This window comes from Nilaparvata lugens, chromosome 4 (genome assembly GCF_014356525.2).
Source record: "Nilaparvata lugens isolate BPH chromosome 4, ASM1435652v1, whole genome shotgun sequence".
Classification (NCBI taxonomy): Eukaryota; Metazoa; Arthropoda; class Insecta; order Hemiptera; family Delphacidae; genus Nilaparvata; species Nilaparvata lugens.
The window spans coordinates 14,099,290-14,126,837 of NC_052507.1; the positions used below are offsets into that span (position 1 = coordinate 14,099,290).

The window sequence follows — 27,548 nt, forward strand, 5'->3', positions numbered from 1 at the left end:
TAGTCAAACATATAAAAATATAAAACATTTAAGAATAGTAATATTTCAACTTTTTCAAGATGACCTTGCCTGTAGGCATCACATTAATTATCACTCGACGTTAGCTGATGTTTTTAGTGGCCTCAAAGTATTCCTCCACTGAATAGAATGGTGTTGTAGGAGTGTCTATGTCTTCTTTTCTTGTGAGCAAGTGGAAATTATCCCTTGCGTGCAACAGGGAGAGCCAGATATATTGATTGTATACCATGAGTATTCTCAGCTTGATAAAGATGGGTCGGCAGTGGTCCAAGTAGCCCGCTGAATCCAGGATCCTTAGAGCTTTCTTCTGCTGGAGCAGTAGCTACATCTTTACAGACTGGAGCATGTCCCCATAACTGAAGTCCATAGTTGATATGACTATGAAACCTAGCAAAATACACCTCCACCAGATGCTTCCTGGAGATTAATGGCTTTAGACGTCTCAGTAGGTACATCAATCTGGCTAGTTTCCGACAGATGTTATGAATGTGGCTACTCCAGACAAGTATATCTAGTGTTAAATCCAGTAGCTTTTATTCTGTGAGACCTGGGTTTTGCTCTCATTAAGCATCAGCTTGTTGCTGGTGAAACACTGCTTTGCCTGCTCATAAATATCGGCTGCCAACCTCTTGGATAAGTCTGGCGCTCTACCCCTTGCAAAAATAGTGGCATTGTCAGCAAACATGAGGATGTTGCCCATGAATCCGAGGTCATTTATCATTACCAGGAACAGAACAGGACCAATCACTGAACCTTGTAGCACTCCGTGACGAACCCGTAGTGGACCAGAGTTTGCTCCATCAAGGGTGAGAACCTGCCTCCTATCAGAGAGGTAGGCTCTGAAAGTGGCAAGGACTGGACCGCGCATTCCATAAGTACCGGTAGCCAGTTTCTTCAGGAGAATATCGTGTGAAACGAAAAAGCCTTGCTCAAGTCCGCCAGAGCAAGAGACACTGATTCACCCGCCTCGAAAGAGTTGAGGACCTCAGCAAGTAGATTGAATTGAATTGAATTGAATTACTGCCTTTATTTTCGTAGAGAGCGAAGTTAGGGCGCAGTCGGCCCTCTCTTACACTTAACTCTCTATTACAAGATAACAATACAAAAAATACAAATAATATGATAAAGAAAAAAAATATTACAAAACAATATGAAAAAAACAAACTATATCTACTTATTAAAATAATAACAAATTTTAAATAATTGAAAAGAGAACAAAATAAATTAACTTGGAAAAAAAAGTATGTAACAATACTGATTAACAGTAGTGATACTTCATCACTGTAGTGAACAAAAAAAAAAAAGATCCTAATGTATACAAAATACAAAAACGACAACTATAGTGTTTGCTATACATTCCATTCCTACATATTATTATAAATATTGAAGTGAATAAGTTAATCATATTTATATTTAATTGATTGTTAAAAAAAAAAAGACCATCAAGGAGCCAATTTCAAGATTCTACATTCACACACACACACACACACACACACACACACACACACACACACACACACACACACACCACACACACACACACACACCCACGTACAAAGAAGATATATTGATCAATACACAGTCGCTATAAGTCGCTCCAGCCAGCCCCCCTCACAAAGTTCATGACAGCCGCACTGAACTGGGATTGCCGCTTAATTGCCCTCACCTCCATTGGTAGCGAGTTCCACAGTCGGCAGGCAGTCACATGAAAAGACCTGTTATAGACCACCGTACGATGCCTAGGCACACTCAACACAGACAAACTATTTCTAGTTCCACCTCTCCCAACCTCTCCCAGAAATCTAAATTTAATACTCAAATAATCAGGGCTCTTATTGGCGATTAGTTTAAATAGAAACATAAGTATGCGGTAGGATCGAAACCTTTTGAGCCTGAGCACGTTAAGCTGAACGAAGTAGGGAGTGATATGTTCACCTCGATCTAGATTATTAACAAATCTTAAGCAATAATTTTGAGCTCTCTGAAGCCTATCGGACAGTGCCACAGTCATGTCATGGGTAACAGCGTCACAGTAGAGAAAGGTCGGAAAGATTAGGGTCTTTACCAGCATCAATCTTACCTGAAAAGGTAGAAAAGGGCTGATCTTCTTCAGAGAATGTATGCCAGCAAAGACCCTATTACAAGTGCTAGTAATGTGTTCGGTCCAGTCGAGATGTCTGTTCATTAAGACACCCAAGTTTTTACTGTATTACAGTACTCCAACGTTTGGTCATTTATTGTCACAAAAGGTCCATTGGCATAGTCAAGGTTAGGTAAGCGTCTATTATGTCCTATTACTATTGCTTTTGATTTATTTTCATTAATGTTTAAACCATGTTGTGATGTCCATTCCGTGATGCTGAGTAAGTGGTAGATGTGATAGGTACCGTAGTGACCGTTGACTTTCCCTGTCTAAATCCATGATGGGCGTTTGTAAAAAGGTCTCTTCTTTCAAAGTAGAGAACCAGCTGCTTCTTCATGCACACCTCAAAAATCTTTGCCAGAGCTGGAATAATTGAGATTGGCCTGTAGCTACCCATGTCTGATGGACCTCCCTTCTTGAAGACAGGCACAGTCATGGCAAGCTTCAGAGCAGAAAGGAAATAGCCTGTCTCTAGCAAATGTTCAAGACAACGCTGTGGGGGTGAGCAATTTCCTCAATAATAGCCTTCAATAGGTCAACTGACACACCATATATATCCTGGGTACTTTTACCTTTGAAACTCTTTACCATCAGAATGATATGGTCTGCTGTTACTGGGTCCCACCTTTCAAAGACTGTGTTGTGATTTCCTGGCACGTGGAAGTTTTCATCTGCTTCACTTTGACTGGTGGTAAGACTGGTGGAAGGGCTGGGTTGGGGGAGTAATTATTGTATTAGATTCAAAAGGAGGTGGCCAATGGTATTTTTGTATTGAGGAATTTCAGCAGATTATTTAATAGAGGGTTTTGGTTTTTGCTTTTAAATGGTAATATGTTGATATTATTTCAATAGCCGTAAAATGTCCAATCACTGTTCTCAGTAATAGCATAGAGAAACAATAGTGTAACTTTTAAGCTATCTCTATGGTAATAGTAATAAAGAAGAACGTTACAACCAAAGAGCTGATTGAATATAAACGTTGCCTGCGCATGCGCATTACGGTGCTGTGTTAGGATCAGATTGCCTTGTTGATGGACACTTGTAGAGCTAAACTGCATTTTATAACCTCCAAAATGGTCATGTCTTCTTGTTTGGTTGTCTGCTTTCTTCGCCATTCGGTCATTGTCATTCCACTTCCACGTTCCACGTAAGTTTGATAAGCACAAAAGTAGTGAAATTTGCAATTTCATCGAATGACTGTTCATATTTGAAACTTAGGTATCTCAGGAAACAATCATCAGGAACTTTATAGGTATGTTGATGTTTTTTCTAGTAAAATAATTAGCCTACTGTAGTTATTTTAGTTTAATAATTATTACTAGGAGCAAAACTATTATAATCTGTTGCTGAGCTAAATTACAACAATAGTAAATGTGTGTATCCTATGTATTCAAAACGTTTTATTCATCTACATTAACCAATGCATGATTAGTGTTAAATCTCACTTACCGTTTTTTACTTTTTAGATTACCTATTTATTTTGTTTTTAGGTTAATAGACGATGTTGTTTTCAAATGTCACAATTAGAAAAGGACCAACAGGTCCTTATAAAAGACATAATAAAATCAGAGTCACATAGTAACTAATTTAATTGCAATTTTAAATGAGACTACCTACTTGCTTAATTCAATATTTTATAATAGGTAAGTGAGTTACAGTAGCCTACCATACGATAAGTCAATCTAGAAATGTCTTATTTTAATTTATACCGGCATCTAAATTCATTAAAATTTGAATATCTAGTTAGCAATTGAAACCAGATTACGTCTTTTGGTCATTTTATGTGTGTTAAAATGCTCTGGTTAAAGTACACTCAAAGATGAATTTTCCATTTTTCAACCAAATTTGAATTATGATTTTGAACCGCCTCAACGAAGAAAAATGAGCTGTAGTACGATGACATCCGATGATTGGATCAAAAGTTGTGTTTAAAATTTTCATCCTTGAGGTGTTTTTATGCGCGCCTTTCCACTAAATTAAGTGCATCTAACGGGTGATTCTCATAGAAAATGATTTTATGAACTTATTTAATTGTGTGAAATCTCAATGTGATGTCAATGGAGTTGGTTGTGATGGTTTAAGCTGAAACTCAGGTGTTTTTCAAAAAAACAAGGAGCATTGTTGTCAGGTGTACGTGGAAATCTATTCATTTAATCATTCAGAATTAAACAACTTACAGAAAGGTACCACAGGCTTATAAGCCCAAAACGGTTCCAATTCTAATTTATACAACAGTCCAAATGTAGCTAGGTTATGTGTCACTTACCGTTTTCTACTTTTTAGATTACCTATTTATTTTGTTTTTAGGTTAATAGACGATGTTGTTTTCAAATTTCACAATTAGAAAAGAACCAACAGGTCCTTATACAAGACATAATAAAATCAGAGTCACATAGTAACTAATTTAATTGCAATTTTAAATGAGACTACCTACTTGCTTAATTCAATATTTTATAATAGGTAAGTGAGTTACAGTAGCCTACCATACGATAAGTCAATCTAGAAATGTCTTATTTTAATTTATACCGGCATCTAAATTCATCAAAATTTGAATATTTAGTTAGCAATTGAAACCAAATTACGTCTTTTGGTCATTTTATGTGTGTTGAAATGCTCTGGTTAAAGTACACTCCAAGATGAATTTTCCATTTTTCAACCAAATTTGAATTATGATTTTGAACCGCCTCAACGAAGAAAAATGAGCTGTAGTACGATGACATCCGATGATTGGATCAAAAGTTGTGTTTAAAATTTTCATCCTTGAGGTGTTTTATGCGCGCCTTTCCACTAAATTAAGTGCATCTAACGGGTGATTCTCATAGAAAATGATTTTATGAACTTATTTAATTGTGTGAAATCTCAATGTGATGTCAATGGAGTTGGTTATGATGGTTTAAGCTGAAACTCAGGTGTTTTTCAAAAAAACAAGGAGCATTGTTGTCAGGTGTACGTGGAAATCTATTCATTTAATCATTCAGAATTACACAACTTACAGAAAGATACCACAGGCTTATAAGCCCAAAACGGTTCCAATTCTAATTTATACAACAGTCCAAATGTAGCTAGGTTATGTGTCACTTAACATTCTTCAATTACATACTCAATTATATCTATATGAGATAGAGCGCTCTACCTGGTTTCAGATTGTAGAGCACATTAATACGCCCAGAAGGAATTTTGAACGTTTGAATGGTAACAATCAAAATATATTGTTGATAAAAAACTAAAATTCATCAAAATGATTTTTTCTTAAAATTTTAGTCTAGGTACTTATTTTTTGAAAAATTGTAACTCACTGTTTATTGAAGATAGAGAATTCCAAATGATCTCATTCTATAAGGAATTTGATAATCTAAAAAAAGGTGAGAGCTAGTTTTTCTGTCCGATTACAGAATTTGGCGGAAATAGCTGAAAACTGGAAAATGAACCGTTTTTGGGCCACTCTGTAGCCTATTTAGCACAAGGAAATTTTGGTTCTGTACTTATCTTATCTATTCAAACAATATATTAAAAAATCAGAACTACAATATAAATTGCAAACACCAATGTAGGCCTATATAGTGACTGGACTATTTATGTTTGGGATCGATCTTTTGATAATAAATAATATCATTTTTTAATATTTTGATGGATCCAAACTCCTATAGTGAATAATAAAATTTGCTTCATAACTTATTTCCATCCATCAAGTTGGTCATTTCAATAGTTATTCAATAAAATAAACTAGACCTGTATTGTTGGATAAACAGCTCAGATATTTGTTCCTAATTTCATTATCAACTAATTGTAAAATTGATAAATTTAGTCAATTTACAAATGTATTCTGTAAATTGTAAAGGCTGTGTAACATCATCAACTGACCGTTCAGATCTATTTTAATTCACTGCAAACAATGTAATAGGAAATTAATTTTCAACAGTACCTACAGTACTAATGTTAATTATTACCATAAAGGAAGTAAATAAAATAGCATTAATTATAGTTAAAATTATAGTATTAATTATTTTATCTGTGTTATTGCGGTAAAATCTAAAAATATCCAGTGCTCTGATAGAAATCGCCGAGGTTAAAAAGGTTATATATTATGATAGTCTTGGAAAATATAGTATATTGATAATTTTTATCTCTGACCTTATTAGAAGTCATCAATATTATGCATTATTGTTCGTTCCAAGTTCAAGCCGAGTTACTAATTTAAGTTAGGCCCTGTTGCACAGCGGGTCTAATGAATAAGAAACAACCAGAGAAGGCTTTTTCGAAATAGAGAAAGCCTATTTTTCGAAAAAGCCTTCTCTGATTGGTTCTCATGAAATTAATCACGATTAAAATTCAACCGGCTTTTTTGCAACCGGCACCAGTGTTTAATATGAGATAACTTGTCTACAAAAAATTGTCCACAGGTACCTTTGGCTATTTACCATGTGGCTTCCTCTATTTATTCTAATAGTTGCATTTGCAATTATCCTATCATTACCCGGCAAGGATATATCATTCACAGAATACAGGTAAGTTGAATACAGTATTATATTTCCTAATAATACTCTTGTATCTGGATAAGTGGATAGGCCGCCAGTAGCCAACCTAAATATTCAAGTCCGCACTCTAACCTCCGCTTTATTCAATTCATTACATTTCATTTTTTACATTTTCAAGATTAAATGCAATTTTATTAATGAGTACCCAACTCCAGTCATGTTATCAGAAAATAAATCGTCTGCTACATCGAATAAATGACTGCATGTTGGTATTCAAATTAGAAAATAGTGTATTAATAAGTAACTCTCCCATAACCTTGTGCAAGGGTAGGCTTCTTCGCTATCTAAAGCAGTTAATTTTATTCTCTCATCTACAAAATCATTTAAACAAATAGAACTATCTGTTTAAATTGAGGTTTAATATGATGACCGCATGAGTTCAGTGTTGTTCGCTTGAAAGGAAAATATGTTTTCCTACAGTTACCTTGAAAAGTGGTCATTCCTGCACTGATTACAGAACGCAAAGAATCACTTTTCCGCTCTAGTGAAGGAAAAATTATTTCTGCACTCCAGATTTGCAACATGGCAACACAAAATAGTTGGTGGGTTATATGGAGGATTAGTGCACGAAAACAAAAATTAAGTTGGTAACAATGACTGTGGTTAGATTTAGATAAGAATCATTTCAATGGCTACCCTACATTTATGATAAAATCCCAATATAGAAATTCAAAACAAGAATAATGTTCATCTAAATCATAATTAAGTAATCATCGTTTACGAATTCTCATCATTTAATTATAAATAATAGTTCTTTTTTATTGATAATTATTATTTCAACTGCAAGCAATGAGAAAAGTAGCAAATATACATTATAAAATTCGAATTTTGAGGTTAAATGATTACCGTTCGGTATCCATATAAATAAAAAAACATAAGAATACTACAATAAATATTCTCTGTTGTCTATGTTATTTTTATAAATATTTTTCAGTTCACTTTGAGCATTTTTCTCGGTAATTTGAGCAAAAGTCCAAATTTCTGAATCCTATTTCTGTAGTTTTTAGCTGGATGAAACCATCTCAGGTACAATTCTTCCCGCTAGGTCGCGCGCTTGTCGGTTCAGCCATCTTGCAGCTATCCCAATCAGCTGTTGGCATGTATTTTGAATGTGAATTTTTTGTTCTATCTGTATTTTTTCTGATTCTTGAATGAATAAAAATGAGAACTTTGGCTGAGAATTTTCAACTTCAATTGGATTATTAATTTTTAAATGGATAAAGGTTATTATTAATAACAGCATCACACACACAAACATTTGATGGATTTCAGCCATCATGTTACCCATAATTACCCACTTTTCATATTCAATGGCAACTGTAGGAAAAATTTAATGTGAAATATGTGCGCAAAGCTCGTTTGCTGCACTCAAGAAACCATTATTCCGCACTCGCCTACGGCTTGTGCGCTCGTGCGTAAACGTTTCTTTCGGTGCAGCAAACTGTCACTTTGCGCACTAGTTGCACAAATAACTATTTCAATTGTAAGCAAATTTTCATTATATTTACTTTCACTTTTTCAAATACATTCATACTTGATCAACTCAATTGTTATTTCTTATAATTATTCGTTGTTGGTTATTCATCTTGTTTTCACTAATATTCGAGCTCGAAACGGTCGTCGCCACACCAAATAATGTGAGTGTTTCTTTCACTTTAAATTTATACAGAGTGAGTCATATGTATGGGAACCCTTCAATAAGTTGGAGACTGTTGTAGATATAATACTGTTACTTTCAGGATAAGTTATTGGTCAAATACTCTACCTTTTGACGTACAACTGAATTTCAACCCCTCATAAGGGGGTGACTTAGGGGTTGTAACTCAAATATTTTAAATGTAAACACCCATTGTGTGGTACATCATTTTAAAGGCCTATTTAAAACAAGAAATATGGCATCGACAAAAATATTCTATGATACTTGTGTCCAAAATGGCGGCTGATTGAACTTAATCAATTTATCTTTAAAAACTAAAACTTAAATCAGCCGCCATTTTGGATAAAAGTATCATAGAGAATTTCTATTGATGTTATCTTTCTTGTTTTAGATGGCTTTAAAAATGATGTACCACACAATGGGTGTTAATATTTGAGTTACAACCCCTCATTTCCTTAAAAACTAAAACTTCAATCGGTCGCCATTTTGGATACAAGTATCATAGAACATTTTAATTGATGTAATCTTTCTTGGTTTAAAAAGGCCTTCAAAATGATGTACCACACATAGGGTGTTTACATGTAAAATATTCGACTTACAACCCCTAAGTCACCACCTTATGAGGGGTTGAAATTCAGTTGTACATCAAAAGGTAGAGTATTTGACTAATAGCTTAACCTGAAAGCTACATTATTATAACTACAACAGTCTCCAATTTATTGAAGGGTTCCCATACATAATATGACTCACTCTGTATAAAAATAAAATAGTAATTATCATTATTATTGCATGCAGTTGGTATTGTGAACAACTTTTCAGAAAGCTGTGTAATTCTAAATTATTGGATGTAAAATGTACAAATAGTGTAAGTAATCAATCCATATCATCTAATGATTTTCCAGTGTGAAGCCCTACTTACCTTTGAAAGGAGCTCTAGCGATGAATAATAAGTTGAATGGCGCAGAACGACTCTTCAATGGCGAAATGAAGGGACCCGAAAGTCTGGTTGTTTATAATGATGAGCTGTATACTGGATTGCATGGTGGTTATATTGTCAAAATTGAAGATGACAAAATAATCCCAATCAAAAAGTTCGGCAAAGACTGTGGTAAGCTCATTATTTCACACATTTCAATTCAATTGAGACGTACCAAAGTTTTCAAATAATAAATCATTCATACGCTATCATGTCCAGTAAAAAATGAAAATGTTCACTAGTAAAATTGAAAGTCAATTTGTTCTTGAACTCGAAATTCTTAATCAACACCATTGAAACTATAAAAACCTCTCAACCATTTATCAACGTAAAAGGTTTATGTTTTATTTAGCAAATAAGTTTGTTTCCAATTTTTGATGAAAAATTTCCAAATTGGCTCAATATTTTTGTTCTAAGTGCTTAGTGACTGTGATATTCTTATTTAATTTGGTTTTTATCTGTCTAATTTTAAATTTCATTGTTTCCTAATTTTTGGACTAGTATATTATTCAAAATTCGGGGAAGGAAGTTTCGGGTAAAGAATGTTGTTAACATTTTAATGAATTGTTATTAATTGAATGAATATTATTGAAAACCTAGATGATCTTGTGATGAACTTATATGGAAAAATGTCTCAACTATAACAGTTTAGTGATTGTGTCCATATTAAATTTTGGAATTCACACTTAAGTACCAATCCATTTCCAGAGCTTATTGAGTTTTTTTTCGCACATCCAGAGTTTTCATTTGCTCACTACAGAATTACATACAATTCAGAACAATGATGCATAATCTATTGAGACTAGTGTCATCTATTCAACTTGCATTAGCCCGTAATGTATCTAAATAATATTATGCACTTTACAGAAGGATTTCATGATGAAAAGAATTGTGGCAGAGTTCTAGGTATGAAGTTTGATCAGAATGGCATTCTATATGCTGCTGATGCTTATAATGGACTTTACAAGTTGAATGTCACATCAGGTAATTATTTCAACCTCAATTTCAATAGAGTTATGTGCTTGTTCACTTTTTCAATCTTAAGGGTCATTGAATCCTACCATTGAAATATTGTGCATATGTTTATTGCTTTTTATTCCACTCACTTATTCAGCAGCATTTTCAACAACTCTTTGAATGATGAAAAACTCTCGGAGCACTCTTGGCAGTTACTGCCGACTACTTGAAAGCACATGTATTCAAATGGGACGTTTCACACACAAGCAGCTTGGCAGTCTCTGCCGACTGTCTGAAAACACATGTATTCAAATGGGACGTTTCACACACACGCCAAACGACAGCATCATTAAAGCTGTTTGAAGGATCATATAATAATAATAATCGTATTGCTTTTCAACACTGTCGAGATTGAAGTAACCTCAACAAGCGGTTTTCAATCTGTGGTATTAGATGCGAAATAAGGTTGGCTGTTATAGTGAGGTACGAATTCCACACTACCAAGGTGGTTCCGCTATAGTGAGGTCCACGTTTATAATGGCAGTGTTTAATTAGCAATGGTATTGCTATCCTTGTCTTCCATTCAACAAAGCGCATAGCGCTATCTCTTTCTCGCTTTGCTCTGTTGCCAGATCTTCTTTTAACAATGTAGAATTAATAATAATTAATTAACAAAATATCTTATCTTAATTATGCAAATTCATTATGAAATTATTATAAATTATAATTTATTGCTTAATAAAATATAATCAATTATTTTAAACGAGAATGAACAGTTAATATCACATTAATAAACCTGTATCTCCTACCGTCTATACAAGGCATTGACGAGACAGAGGTTTGGCAACGTTTTTCTCCCATCTTTCTTTAATGCCATTATAACGTGGACCTCACTATACCACTAGGTACCTTGTGAATGAATGAAGTTTTATTCTCAATAAGCTCAATACAAGAAAATTAAAAATACATGCATATTAAAAACAAAATGAACAAGTTAATAATATTTATAAACTTTCTTGAAGGTTTTTCTATCTAAAAATAAATCGTATCGCTTTTATTGATGGGGAGTCACTGACGGACGTTTCACCTCGCCTGAGTATATAATTCAATCCTCACGACTTTTATACATCAGCTGGGACCGACAGTTTAACATGCTCATCCGGCATAAAACGATAGTGAACTGGCTAAAAACTGGTTCAAATCCGGTTTTGAACCCGGAACCTTGAGGCTGCTTCGCAAGCACTATGTCCATTAGACCACGGATCACTATCATCTTAATATGTAGACTGTAGAAATATGATAACTTCAAAAATATTATCTCAATTTACAATAAAACCATGTAAATCATAAAATTAAATCAATATTTTCTTAATGAATAGAATATATTTGAGATGGAATTGATCATTTCAAAGAATCAAAAATTAAAGATTTACCGGGTCAAGTTGGGTCACAGCTATCTACTACTATAGAAGGCGATGAAAAAGGAGAAGTAGCAACAATGCCTCCCTATTATTTCCACTCGCTTTATAACGTGAATCCCACTCTACCTTCGATCACCACTGACCGCTCCCTGTTCTCCTCTTCCTCATCGAAATGGAATTTCGAGAACTATAATTGATAATTGAAATCATAAAATTGATTAATGATCAAAATTGCTGCGTACAGCGCCTCCAACCCGCTCCGCGCACGCTCCGCCCTAGTTCCGCCATCGCTTCTGCATTCGCACCGATCATAAACGTTACGGGAGATGTTAGCTTTTCTCGCGTTCCACTCTTGCTCCCCGGTCGATCATCAACCGCTCTGCTCGAGTGACGTTCGGTTGCGGAGCAGAGCGAAAGTCTGTACGCACCTTTGGATAATTGATATTTTTTTTTTGTAATTTGACTACAATCAAACGTAACACTTTGGTTAATGAACAGTTCAATTCTAGCTTAAATTAATACGTGTATTGATAATTGATTATTGAAATCATACGAATATAATAGGAATGCGAGAACTATTGACAGTTTCCTCCCGATAACCAGTTGTATTGCTTTTTCAGGCAAAGAACAATTATTGGTGCATGCGAATCAAATAATAGCGGGCAAACCGTGCAAACTTCTGAATTCTGTCGACGTAGCCCTTGATGGAACTATCTACTTCACTGTTTCCAGTACGACAATTGATCTCCAAAATGGCGTCTATTCAATGCTATCAGACGGAGATGGAAGGTACCTATTTTTTGATTTCATTTAATCATATTTTTCTATCTAGCTTTATAAAATTATTGCATACTGTTGAATTAATTTCGTACAATTTTTCAGAAACTAAACAATTCTGTTTTTTGAAACATTCCTCAAATTTATGGAATTAGAATATTTTTCACTATCAATGAAAAGAATACACTAATACTGCCGTGCTACCAATTTATCCTAAATAGGTTGGATAGCATTTCTCACCTATTAACCTAAAGGAAGTTATTGGCTCCAAAATGGTAGATTCTTGATAAATTATGAATGGATCTATTGCTTATGAATAAGAAATCCAGTTTTCAGAGCAAATCAACTTATAATCTTCATAAGAATTTTGGCAATATACAACACAAATCCACAAAACAATACCTTACACACTTAAACATCTAGCATCATTACAAGCTAAAATACTTATCCGTTTATATAGTTGAAAACAATGGCTATAGGCTTGTAGACACACAAATCAAATTATACAAATTTAGAACACCATAAAACTGTTCAAATCTCAAATTAAAACATTATAAATTTCAATTAAACAGAAAAATATTCAGAGAGCACAAAATTAGAATACCATAGCCAGCCATCATTTTTTAGAGAGAAGATAACAAGTACAGAGCAAAGCCACACCTCAAATCAGTGACGACGTTATGAACACATCATTGATATTAAATTCCAAAAAATTATAAATTACAAGTTTAGAATTTACATTTTACATTTGTTCTCAATAAAACTTTATTTCGAAACTGTTATTTAAATTTATATATCCTCTATATTATAATGATCTGTTAATTCTGTTAACTCTGTTTCGGTGATACCATGGAATGTGCAACACAATTATTTATGATAAATTCTCAGTTAAAAGTTGTCCACATATCGATTACTCTGATATTTACTATCAAGTTTTATAGATCTCGAATTGAAGATTCGATTTTAATCGAGAAAAAATGTAATATTACAATACGTATTATTATTCATTGAGCAATTTAATAGAAGAAGAAATAATAATTATTGCAATCTCTCCTGTGAAGTTTCATATTTAGGCATACTAACCCGCCGGGTTTGTCATTTCAATAATGAATAAAGATATAATCTATAGAGTCTTTGACTTCAAGCAAGCTTTCGATAGCATAGTAAGAAATGAGCTATGGAAAACATTGGAGTAATACGCCTTACCAAAAAAGCTCATTAGTCTAGCTAAAATGACAATGAGTAAGACTGCAGCAATGGTCGAAATTGGTCATAGAGAGAGCGGCGTTTTTGAATTTAACACAGGTGTCAAACAAGGCGATGGACTATCTGCAATATCCTATTCAATATTGCATTGTATAGAGCTATCGAAGGAATAGACAGAGGAAATATTTTCCATCGGTATGTGCATATGCGGACAATATAGCAATCATTGGGAGAAGGAAAGATGTCCTGCAGGAAACGTGTGCGTTGCTAGAGAGAGAGAGGCGGGAAAGTTTTGCTTGATAGAAAATGAAAGTAAAACGAGGTACCTATATGAAGATATCAAGCAGTCAGGCAAGAAGAGTTCCACATAATCTCAGAATTGATCAGAAAATCTTTCAAGGTATAAGGAACATCAGCTACATAGGGGTTGAATTGAATAACGAAAACAAGATGAGTTTCAGCATGAAGCAAAGAGTATTGGTTAAAAATAGAGCATACTTCAGTAACCTGAAACTTTTAAGAACAGACTAATATGTAGAATCACTAAACTCAAAATATATGAAAGCCTGATTCGACCTGTTGTAACATACGGCTGTGAATCTTTGACGTTTACAAAAGAAGACAAGAACCATCTAGGCGTTTTTGAAAGGAAAATTCTGAGAAAGATTTACGGTCCAGTTGAATAAGGAGAGGAATGAAGGAGAAGAACCAATTCAGGGCTCGAGACATTGCTAAAAGGCCGAAATATTGTGAAATATATAAAGGCACAACTGCTTAGGTGGTTTGCACATATCTGTAGAATGAATGAGAACAGAATGCCTAAAATAATATTCAAGGAGAGACCAATCAAGAAAGAAGAGAGGAAGACCAAGAATAAGGGGGAGGATGAAGTAAGAGACGATCTCCAAAAAAGTTGATGTAGAGGATGGAAACGAATGACAGAGGATCGAGAAGAGTGGTGAGCGGCCAAAGCTCATATTGGGCTAAAAAAATCTAGAGTCTAGAGGATGAGACGCCTGACCAGAAAATGGGAGATCAAATAATGTAATGTTCGATTCTTAGTACAAGTCTAAGCTTAGTCTAGTCTAGTTCTATGTAGACGAAGAAAAGTCTTCTGCGTAGCACTAATTGGAACTTTTTTTTAGATCAATTGGACTAATTATTTACATGACTTGTTTGCAATTGATCAACAGAAGCCCAAGTATTTTCAATGTTATTTTCTACTTTGTTTTTTGTTTTAGATTGATAAAATTGGATCCAGCTACAGGGAAGTTTACAGTTCTGATTGATAATCTACAATTTGCAAATGGTGTTGTGTTATCTTCAGACGAGTCGTTTGTTATTGTCGCTGAAACTATTAGAAGCCGAATTCACAGGTAAATAGTTTATTTATTCAAATTCGACTTTCAATTTTATATACTAAGAAATCATTTCAATTAACTCACTTTCAACAAAAGGAAATATCAGTGCCGCCTCACTGTGCTGTAAAGTACGGATTGCAGGGATGGTTATCGACAAGGAAAGAAGAATAAACTCAATTTTTGTTCCATTAAACAACACTTTAACAGTACCAGTGTTGTAACTGTGAAAACTGTTGTGTTTCACAGTAATAATACAGGAGATAGAAATAAGTATAAATTAATATAAAAGTTGTAGTAATTGCATGCAATTAATAATTCAGCTGACTAAATGATAGATCACAACAATCCTTTTCTCTTTCAATGTTTTTTTGCTATATCCTGAAAAAGGACGAAGGAGTCCTTCGTCCGTTTCGTTGTCCAACGAACTTGAAAAAGGTTTGTAGAATATGTTTCTTAATTTGCAGCTGATTGATCAAATCGTTCAAGGGTTACTTAGAACATACGGACAAACTAACACACAGACTTGAGTCAAAAGTAAGAACTTGCTAATGCTAGTTCAATTAAATTATGAATAGAATGAATGTATTTGAGATGGAATTGATCGTTATTAACAAGAAACAGCAAATAGATCATATCATTTCATCTGATCATGGATCGATTGATATCGGATAGATTTAGGGCTGTTTGCAGTCAAAGCTTAAACTGAATTTAATCAGCTGGTGGCTTAAACTCAAACTGAACCACATTATAACGAACGAGACTTCATATGGATTTAATCCAGTTTAAAATTAAATTTAGTTTAAACCAAGGTATCTAGAATACAAGGTAGGGGTCAGGCCAATACCTACTATTACTTAGTAATAGAACATCCTGTCTAAACCTTCAGGAGGACACTCTTATTCTCTTATTCCAAGAAGATTATGGCTTACACATACTTGAACCAGGGAATAGTTATATGTTACGGTCATATATCATTATAATATATATATATATATATATATATATATATATATTATATATATATATATATTATATATATATATATTCTTGAGTTTCATCACTTTTGAATCCCTAGATCTTTTTTATTTCATCATTGAATAGAGTAGTTATTATATGAATAGTTTCTGGATTATCCACCTTTATTCAAAACTATCAATGTTTTCACGTTCTCAAATCAAGGATTGATTCACCAAATTCATTAGCATTGAGTAATTGAATTACAAAAGAATCAGGAAAAGTATGTTGGTTTTTCAATAAGAGAGCAACAGGTATTCAGTGTGCATGCTCTTACAAAATCGAGCATTCTGAATGATCCAGCCGTCCAAAAGTATTGAAACACTAGAAAAATTGAAGATAAATATTGTATGAATCGTAGGCTATGTCAATGGGACTTGAAAGTTATGTAATTTTTGAGAAAATGACTTTCAAAGATGCTCAATTTAACATAAAAAAGATAGATTTTTAGAGCACCAATGACGTCACACCAACCAACTGGTTTGGATTTGTTACTGCGCATCTTTTCATGACCCCTACCTTGTATTCTAGCATAGCAACCTCTAATACAAGGACCCGGCCTACGATATTGCAACGTCGCAGTGTAGGCCTAGAATCTAATACATGATTAGTGAAAAAGATTTTTAAAAATCTGGTGTGGCGCACTCACACAACTTTCCTTGCCGTTATGAGAATTGATCACCTGACGCTAGTGCTCTCGCGCATCTCAAGTCTACTTATAAACAAAGATCTGAGCCAGCTGATGACAGGACAATAACGCTGGAGACATACGAGGTATGCTATCTCTTCATAGTGAATCATTTAATAGAATCAACAGTTTGCAACTGGATAATCACATTTTCTCGAATTTCGAGCTTATTTTCAATTTTTGTGAAAATGTTACTGAACATCAATTGTAGAGATTTTCATGCTCAATCTTTTCCATTCAAATTTTTTTGTTTAAATTGTATCTGAAGCCTGATAATTGGGAATCTAAAATCAAACTTTGTGTAGATGGGGCGCAGCTCCTGGAATTTTTACAGATATGGGACTTATGACCGCCCTCGTTTCTCCATCGAACCACAGTCCCTCCGCCCACGCACCCATTATGAACGTTACGGAAGATGTTAGATCTTCTCGCGTTCCCCGGTCGAACCACTGTTGCTCCCCGGTCGAACCACTGATGCTCCCCGGTCGATCATCAATCGCTCTGTTGGAGTGACGTTCGGTTGCGGAGCAGAGCGAAAGTCTGTACGAACCTATACACACACACACATACAGACCAATACCCAAAACCACTTTTTTGGACTCAGGGGACCTTGAAACGTATAGAAATGTAGAAATTGAGGAACCTTAATTTTTTTCGGAAAGCAATACTTTCCTTACCTATGGTAATAGGGCAAGGAAAGTAAAAACACAAGCTGATCTTTTTCACCAATTATTTATTAGAGGTGGCTATGATTCTAGTTTCCTTGGTTTAAACTGATACTGTGTAAACGGCCCATACTGGGATAACTTGAATCACAGCTATCTATTATAGAAGGCTGTGGGGAAAGAAAAGTGGCAACAATGCCTTCCCATAATTTCTTTATATCGTGAATCTCACTCTAGTCATTACTTCTTTGTTATCTTTCTCTAGTCAATGAATATTGATTTAATTTTCATTTTATGCAGGTATTATCTGAAAGGTCCGAAAAAAGGTACATCAGATATCTTCATAGAAGGTCTGCCTGGATTGCCAGACAATTTGAAGAGGGAAGGAAGCACTTTCTTAATTCCACTCCTGAAGCCAATAGAAAACAACAAGGCATTCCTGCCACATACTCTTGGTGAATACGCCGGCATTCGTAAATTCCTCTACACGTTTCTCACTCTGATCGATGGCACGTTCGAATTGCTGTCGGAGTCGTTTCCAAGTTCACTATTTCTGAAGAAAGCTCACCACTGGGTATTTCATTTCAAACAAACTAATAATTCCTATAAAGTATTGATATGTTATTACTTATTATCACGATTCATAGAATATAGTGGGAAAATGGCGTTAATGTCCGAAACATGTTGTGACAAAATAATTTAAAAGGCTACTGAGATTTATATTTAAAGTAGCCCTGAAGAAAAAAGACAATATAGTGAGATTAACGTCATAAAGTTAGTACATGATTAACATTAATAATACTATATATTAGTATATTTTCTAATATATAGCTTTGAATATAGAAATTGGCCATTTTTTGTGTATTGGAATATGGGCTTTAGTACACTCAACAATGAATTTTCCACTTTTCAACCGAATTTTACTTATGATGCATGATTTTGGACCGCCGTGACGAGCCGAGAAGAATGAAATGAAGTACGATGAAATCTAAGCATTGTGTCAGAATCTCTTTCCTGTATAGGGCTACTTGTAATATAAATGTAAAGAAAATAAAAATCTCAGTACCCTTTTTTTAAATATTTTATCACAACATGTTTCGGTCATTTATGCATAAATGGTCGAAACATGTTGTGATAAGATTTGATTTTCTTTATATTGTGTCAGAAGTTATAAGTGTTTGATATTTTGATCCTTGAGGTGTCCTTAAGCGCGCCTCTTCACTAGGAAATACTGAAATGAAGTGCATCTAACGGGTGATTCTCATAGAACATAATCTTATGAACTTATGTCATTGTGCGAAATATGAATGTGAAGATTATGTAGTTGGTGATGATGGTTGAAGCTGAAAATTAGGTGTTTTTCACAATACAAGGTCCATTGTTGTCAGGTATACCTGGAAATCTATATGAGATAGAGCGCTCTACCTGATCTCAGATTGTAGAGCACAAAAAATAAAAATACGCCCAGAGGGATTTTGAATTATACATCTCAATGGTAACAATCGGAAGATATTGTTAATCAAAATCTAAAATTCATCAAAAATTGATTTTCTCTTCAAATTTCACTCATTTTTGAAAAATCATAACTCATTACTCATTGGAGATAGAGAGTTCCGAATGATCTCATTTTATTTAGAATTGCAAATTTTTCTGTCCGACTACGAGATTTGGCAGAAATAGCTGAAAACTGGAAAATGAGCCGAAAATACGAGGTTTTTGGGCCACCCTGTATCTAGCAGAAGGAAATTTTGCATGAAGAAATAGGTTCTGGACTTCTCTTATGTACCCAAATAATATATTAAAGAATCAGAACTACAATATAAATTGCAAGCACACCCCCTTTTTTATGTCTATATTCACTGGACTATATATTTATTTTCACAAAATTAATACAACAAATACATTGGTTTGCTATCATTGTCTGTAATTTGACAAAGCAGATAGAACTACTGTTTTCTAGCTTCGCACTGTTGCCAAATTGTTGGTAGGGCCATGCCGTCCTACCATTTCCTCTGACTTTTTAATATGAATTTCACTATAGCTCTATGATTAGAACTTTTTTTGGAAAATGATCTATCCTCAATTCCATTTTAATAATAACTTAACACAAAGTTGTAAATTACAAGCATTACAATAATATTTTTTATAATTTGAATTACAGGCTTGAGGTCGTTATTGGAATTTTTTTACTGGGCTAAACTTGCTTTGTTCTATGACTCAGTAACCTTGTGGCCCAGCCACACAGAGATATATCTGCGACCCTATAGGTATCGAATATCTTAGATATAGATACAGATAGGATCGTAGATCGTTCTCTGAGTCACCGGGCACTCACCCAATACTTTATCTAGCAATCATATCCAAGAATTAATCTAAAGTGTTGTCAAAAAGGATAGAATTACTTTTTTATTTGTTGACTTGGCGAAGTTTGAACAGTAATGTCCTCTTACGTGAATACCGCGAGATAGCGGTAATTCACTTCCTCCATTCATTTCAATATGGATTTTCCTTTGTAAACATAGTTTTTGGGAACTCACTTGACCTCAAATCACACAGAAGGCCCTCAAATAGAAAATATTAGAATTCATACTCTTATAGCAAATTAGAATGCTCACACCGGAAGCGCGTCACGCCTTTTGTGTTCTTTGAGCTTTGGATGCATAAGCCTGATTTTTTTTATCAAGTGTATGGAAATCACTGGTTCACATTGACTCTAATCTACTACTACACCTAGAGTTTAGCCCATGTTCATAGCTTATCAGTGTATTATAGCAACTTGTCCATAAATCTAATCCAACTTATTTAGCCCTTGCAGTCACATCATTCTTTATACATCAACTTGACTTACGGAACTTGAATACTAAAATAAGCTTCTTTCCTTTGAATTAACATACAGAGTTTCCCATGAAAAGTATAACAGAGGAAGACCATAGATTCTATGTAAATTTTTTAACAAAAAATGTGCATTAAAATTCTCTAGACCTTAATTTTTGAAATTGATTGATTTTTTATATTTTTTAAAAACGTAAATATCCAGAAAATTATCAGTCAGAATCAAATTCCAATGATATGGTTAGAAAGAGGAAGAAACGTCAAATAAGATTCAAATAATTCTCCCCTTTGACGTTTTTGAACTTTTCATGGACGTTACAACTGTTTGAAATTTGTCTTTGACCTTGACGAACTCTTCCAACTTTGAGCGCACATAAAAAGTTCAAAAACGTCAAACAGAGGAACTAAATATGCAAATCTTATTAGAAATTTATTCCTCTTTCCAACCATATCCCTAGAATTATATTTTGAATGATAGTTTTCTAGTTATTGACCTTTTTCAAAAATATCGAAAAATCTATTTATCTCGAACACTAAGGTCGATATATAAGAAAATTTAACTATAGTGAGGTCCACGTTATAATGGCAATGTGTGATTTGCAATGGTGCTGCTATCCTTGTCTATCGTTCAGCAAAGCAGATGGCGCCATCTCTTTCACGCATTGCGATGTTGCCACATCGTTTATCAATAATGTAGAAATTCAACTAATAATTGACAAAATATTTAATCTCAATCATGAAAATTTATTATTACATCTTTAAAAATTATATTTTCTTGGCAAATAAAATATGATTAACTATGTTCAACAATAATGAACAGTTAAAAATTCATCAGATATACCAGTATCAGCTGTTTGGGTGGCAAGGCTGAGATCTGGCAACCATTTTCTCCTATCTTCCTACACTGCCATTATAACGTGGACCTCACTATAGAGATTTTTTGTTGAAAATTCCATGTAGAATCTATGGTCTTCGGCTGTTATACTTTTGGTGGGAAGCCCTGTATGTTAATTAATGAAAAGTAGCTTACTTTAGTATTTAAATTCAGTATATTAATTAATTAAGGTATAAAAAAGCGTGATTCCACTGGTTAAGGTTGGGTTAGGTTTATGGACATGTTGAGTTAGAATTTAGCATAGCGAACCAATCACTCTGTAGCAGTTGTGCTGTTAGCGAGTTCGACGATTGTTTTGGACTTATCCTATTACTCAAGTCAGAGTTTTTCTGAAAAATAGAGACATTTTTGTTCATTTGGAGGACACAATTTTTTACTACAACATATTAGTTTGGAGGAGACAATTTTGTTATTACAATACATACATTGTTCTGATGAGGATTCTTACTTTACTTGTCCTACTACCGTTGGTGAGGAAAGTATTGTATTTTTATTGTGAAGAGAATAGCCTTATTTCTGACAGTAATATTAATCAAATTATCTTTATCAAATTATTTATAAGGAATTAATGGAATAATTTTATACTATATTCTATTATATTAGGCGAGCAATTTCTGTATATCTGTTTATATTTTTATATTTGGTTATTTATATTTATTTATATTTGGCTGTTTGTGTCCGACGGATCTCGAAGGCGGTTCTGGCGATTTTCACGAGGTTTGGGACGTGGTAGGTTTATGATGTGAAGGTTCTATTGCGCTAGGTCGCGTCCTTGGGGGGCTCGGTGAGGGACATGAGAAGGATAACGGTTGTTCATCCTTGGAGGGACAGATGGTGGTTTCGTCGTCTGTCGAAGCAGAATTAGTGTGTGGGAGGGAGACAGAATATTGTTTCCGGCTGTGTAATCAGTCAGCGAGAAGTGTTGTCTGGAAATTTTAATCGACTTGGTCAAAATAATCTGGTTTGTTGACATGACATGATTATCATTCTAAACTGGAGTATATCATAATTTTCAAAGTTAATCATTATTTGACAATTTTAAGTGATTAGTGAGTGTTATTTTGTTAATCAATTTTGTAAATAGGAACTTTTTGTTTTTAAATGTCTGGACTGAATCGAATTTGACATGTTTGTACTATTGTTGACAGGTTGGTCACTTCGAATCGGTTGATGTATTTTCGCATGGCACTCGTGTGACAGTGGTGCTAACCAATGAGGCAGGGGACATTGTGGAGTCTCTGCACTCAGAGCACATTGGCTGGTATCCAGAAGAGGCGGGAATATCCGATATTTGTGACATCGAACCGTTCCGCGGATACTATTATCTGGGATCGCCCTTCAATAACTATCTAGCCAGAGTGAAAATTTCGTAATCGTTCCTGAGACGTCAATGTAGCATATCAGTCCAACGGTACGTAATGCTATTTTGATTTTGTCTTATTTATCCATTTACGATTCAAATGACACTGATGTAATTTAATATTCAATTTGATAACATTCAAGTTATATTAAGGTGCGTACAGATATACGCGCCTCCAACACGCTCCGCGATCGCTCCGATCATGAACTTTACGGGAGATCTTAGCTCTTCTCGCGTTCCACTCTTGTTCCCCGGTCAATCATCAATCGATCTGCTCGACTGACGTTCGATTGTGGAGCAGAGCGAAAGTCTGTACGCACCTTTATAGATAACGAGCAGTGTTACCCGTGCTCCGCAAGGGTACACACAAAATCACAAATATAGATTTAGTAGCATAGCTCCTTGCCGATACTAGAATTTATAACAACTGTAATTATTCACAATATAAAAATTGCATAGTTGCCTGTAAAGTTGGTATACAGGCGAAAGTTTTACGTGACAACGACTTTGAGTGGTAAAATAATTTTAAAGTGAATATTCATTCCTATAGTTGGAAGAAGGATGAAATAATAGTAACAATTTAAAACATTTATTTATACAAAGAATTATATTTAAAACATTAATTTATACAAAGAATCTCGCACTGAATTTTATATTAACAAAATTTTATTTTTACCTTCACACATCCTCAACAAAATCACTCTGTCTCTCTCGCTCTTAGGCGGGCTAACTGTGCTCGATTCAATTTTTTACATAGCAAGTCGCGCTCATTTTTTCAAGTTAAACAAATTATTATTGGCTGAGAAACGATTTATACTACTTTTGTGATTGAAAACTACCACAACATTGTGATTACTACAACATAACCTATTCACTTATACCTATTATACTTACACTTATACCTATTCACTTATACTTATTCACATAACCTATTCACTAAGTAGTGGCGGATTCACATAACCTATTCACTAAGTAGTGGCGGATTCGCAGGAGATTGCTCCGTTTCACTCTCTCTCCAGGTGTATGTCTTCGGGCTGCTGTTGTGTTGCTCGCCACTGCTCCTATTCGTGCTCTTTCCAGACGACCGTGAACCGAAACGAACGCTCTCACTCGCTCTCATTGTGAGCGCATAACGTGGGAACGTAACACAGTTTCTTGAAGTGTCACCCGGCAAACCAATTTATAAGACGTTGTCACGTAAAAACTTTCAACTTACATAAACTTAGTATTACAAATTGAATAAATTTGGTTCAATTATGTAAATTATAATTAATCTCTATTTATAAAATAGAATTATATTACTCTTTAAAATTAATAAAATAATATAATAAGAATACAACATTTTGTTATAATTTGTATTCTTATTCTATTATTCTATTAATTTCAAAGGGTACTATAATTCTATTCTATAATTACAAAAAAGTAACCCTAAATTCATTATTATCCTTTATTATCTCTAATATAATAAAGGAAAGAATTGGCTTATACACGTACGGGATAGGAAAATTATGTTTGACGCATCATCACGTCTGAACTACTGGACTGATTAACTTGCAATTTTGCATTATAGATTCTTAATTTACCGAGGATGGTTGTAGGCCTATTTTAACTCATTCAATATTCCAGAAGTCAAGTAGTTTGTCAAGTTTTTAATTAGACCCTTGCAGAGCACGGGTTACCTGCTAGTTGATCAATAAAAATGAAAATAGACCTATACCTATACGTCGGTAAATTAAGAATCTTCATGCATCATTTCAAGCTTATCAGTTTAGTAGTTCAGACATGATGATGCGACAACATGTTTCCTATCGTACATATAAGTCAATTCCTTTCTTTATATACAGGGTGTTCTGAAAAAAGGTGCCCATAAGTCAGGGCGTGATTCCTCACATCAAAAGAAGAAAAAAACCTCTAATTAACATAGCTCCGAAAATGCCTAGCTACCAAGTTATACAGGATGAAAGATTTCGTCTGAATTTCTGTTCCCCTGCTGAGACGAAGCCCCACGGTTATTTGTTGGCTAATTAATATGTACAATTTAATATTTGCATATTAATTAATATGTACAATTCAGCGTAATTTATGTAGAATGAACCGAAAATTGAATTAAACCGTTTCCAGACCGGTAGCTACAGTAATTTTTAAGATATGTGACGAAATACGCGAAACTTGGTCCCGAAAAACAAGTTACTTTAAGGTTTGAAGCGGATTTACTTTGTTAAATGTATAATAAGGACAAAATATTTTTCATAGAACTTGTGGAAAATTCACAGAATACTTTTTGCAGAACTTATAGAAAATTTAATTTTGAAGAGAAATATGTAAAATAAGTCTATAATAGACAAACGCAACCTTTAAAAAATAATCCATTATATTACATTTGTAGAGAGCTTTACAGATGTTGTCTATTTTTGATGCGTTTTGTATGTAATTAAGGATTTTTTTAAGGCTGCGATTGTTTATGATAGACTTATTTTACATCTTTCTCTTCAAAATTAAATTTTCTATAAGTTCTGTAAAAAAATATTCTGTGTTTATTGTACATTTAACATAGTAAATCTGCTTCAAACCTTAAAGGAACTTGTTTTTCGGGACCAAGTTTCGCGTATTTTGTCACATATCTTGAAAATTATTGTAGCTACCGGTCTGGAAACGGTTTTATTCAATTTCTCAGTAGATTTTACATAAAGTACGCTAAATTCTACATCTTAATTAACAGCCAACAAAAACAAATTGTTTCAGGGGAACTGAATTCGGACGGAATCTTTCACTCTGTATAACTTGGTAACTAAGCATTTTCGGACCTATGTTAACTGGCCATTTTTTCTTCTTTTGATTCGTGCAATCACGCCCTGACTCAAGGGCACCTTTTATTCAGAATATTCTGTGTAGTATAGAAGATAAGAGTGTTTTATTCATATCTAATATATTTACAAGAAATTCGTGGTAATTACACTAATCGGCACGATCTCTGACTGTCATCCGCTTGAAGTTACAACTAAATTTGACTAATAATTTTTTGTATAAGCGCAACTTCTCACTTGGTACCCTACTTGTCTTTTTAATCTGGTATCAAATTCATGAAACCTTTGAATTGCGTGCCTTTAATTGTTTAGTCCACACAGTGAGAATTGGATCTTCAACTCTATTGAAATGAAATAATTTTGCTTCTCTTTCAATTTATTTTGAGATCAGCAGGTTTATAGTTCAAATAACTATGATGATCCATTTTCTCTATTTTCAAAGTATTTGTGAATCCTCAATTCGAATAGGACTCTGGTGAAGTAATTTGTGCACAATTGGAATAAATTGTCGCAATACAAATTGTGATTAACCTCAATAATTATATTTTTATGAATGCAATTAATGTTGATGATTGTATAATGATGGTTTATATTGAACAAACTACAGATAAGGAACTTAAGGTCCTTACACTATGAGGATCCGACACGAACAATTTCGATCAAATGCAATTCAAGATGGCGGCTAAAATGGCGAAAATGTTTAAAAAACAGGGGTTTTCGAGATTTTCTCGAAAACGGCTCTAACGATTTTGATCAAATTTATACCTAGAATAGTAATTGAAAAGCTCTATCAACTGCCACAAGTCCCATATCTGTAAAAATTTCAGGAGCTCCGCCCCATCTATGCAAAGTTTGATTTTAGATTCCCAATTATCAGGCTTCAGATACAATTTAAACAAAAAAGTCCAAGTGGAAAAGATTGAGCATGAAAATCTCTACTATTGATGTCCAGTAACATTCTCACCTAAAATTGAAAATAAGCTTGAAATTCGAGAAAATGTGATTATTCAATTGCAAATTGTTGGCAACTGTTGATTCTATTGAATCATTCACTACGAAGAGATAGCAGATCTCGCGTGTATCCAGCGTTATTGTCCTGTCACCAGCTGGCTCAGATCTTTGAATAGTAGACTTGAGATGCGCGTGAACACTAGCGTCAGGTGATCAATTAAAGCAAGGAAAGTTGTGTGAGTGCGCCACACCAGATTTTTATGAGGGTTTTCGGTTCCCCATATACGAACATCATGTCGTTTGACATATATCTTCTATGAAACTTTGCCTCATCGCTATGAATGAAATTCGCTTGAAGTGAGAGTGAAAGAGTTCCTGTTCATTATCACAAATTATGGTGCCTGGGTCCTCCTTTTTTGGTAGATGTTGTCCAAGCCTCAAATGGAGGGCACATGAACACTTATAATGCACCATCATAAACTTGATGCTTTTATAAGTAATTGATGTGAAGTCTGTTTGTGAGTTTTGTGATTTGATTTGGTTTGGTGTGCTGATGTGCATAGCTTTTTTTTATAAATATAGTATTTGTTTAAAATTGGGCTATTCTTTTTTGATCACTCTGTATTCAAAATTATAATGTCTTGTCTATAATTATTGGCTCTTATCTATAGATTTTCATGTTATTACAGATTGGGGTCACTAAGGCAGAAGGAAGTCACATTAATTGAATAATTGCATTGCTCAAGTATACATATCACACCAAAGGATTAATATATTTTTATTACATAATAGTAGTTGTGCATCAGGTCAGGTTCTTCTTATACTTCAAAGATTACTATTTTTCTAATAAAATATTTTTTAATGAAATGTTTTTCTATTTTTAGAGTAAGGATAGCTGAACACACATCGATTTACGTTCGTACGATATTTTGCCGCCCTTATAAATTCTATTAGATTACTCAGTTGATTTCAAACAGAAGATGTTTGTCAAGTTTCGTTTAATCTGATAGAATTCATAACAGAAATCGATGTGTGTGGCTTAAGAGGTCCATAATCAGACATTCCTTCTCTAATTGAAGTGTACATCTTTTTGGTACTTTGCATTTCGAATGTGATATATATGAACATACTTCATTGTGGGTCGATGATTAATTGGTTTAAATTTCCTCTGTAATCAATTTCACGAAACCGTTAAATTGGCGAGCTTTCAATTTGTGAGTCCTGACGCCTGTCGGTGAGAAGTGGATCTTTAAGGCTGGATTTCTACATATCAATACAGTGGAGTGAT

General features: G+C 34.1%; 1 protein-coding gene across 1 annotated transcript; it reads left to right on the forward strand.

The window, feature by feature from the left end:
- Positions 1–3,215: 3,215 nt before the first annotated feature.
- Positions 3,216–27,127, forward strand: LOC111048753 (adipocyte plasma membrane-associated protein). The gene is made up of 9 exons (XM_039426714.1): positions 3,216–3,413; positions 6,562–6,666; positions 9,256–9,461; positions 10,197–10,313; positions 12,328–12,496; positions 14,932–15,066; positions 17,719–17,992; positions 22,294–22,556; positions 26,950–27,127. Exons 2-8 carry the CDS (start codon positions 6,581–6,583, stop codon positions 22,516–22,518), a joined length of 1,212 nt encoding a protein of 403 aa, XP_039282648.1. The 5' UTR covers positions 3,216–3,413; positions 6,562–6,580; the 3' UTR covers positions 22,519–22,556; positions 26,950–27,127.
- Positions 27,128–27,548: the final 421 nt, after the last annotated feature.

Bases quoted from the DNA above. Each gene is read 5' to 3' on its own strand.
- LOC111048753 (XM_039426714.1), top strand. From the start codon at position 6,581: ATGTGGCTTCCTCTATTTATTCTAATAGTTGCATTTGCAATTATCCTA. The intron at 12,497-14,931 runs GTACCTATTTTT...TTTTTGTTTTAG, and splicing joins CTATCAGACGGAGATGGAAG to ATTGATAAAATTGGATCCAG. The intron at 17,993-22,293 runs GTATTTCATTTC...TATTGTTGACAG, and splicing joins TGAAGAAAGCTCACCACTGG to GTTGGTCACTTCGAATCGGT.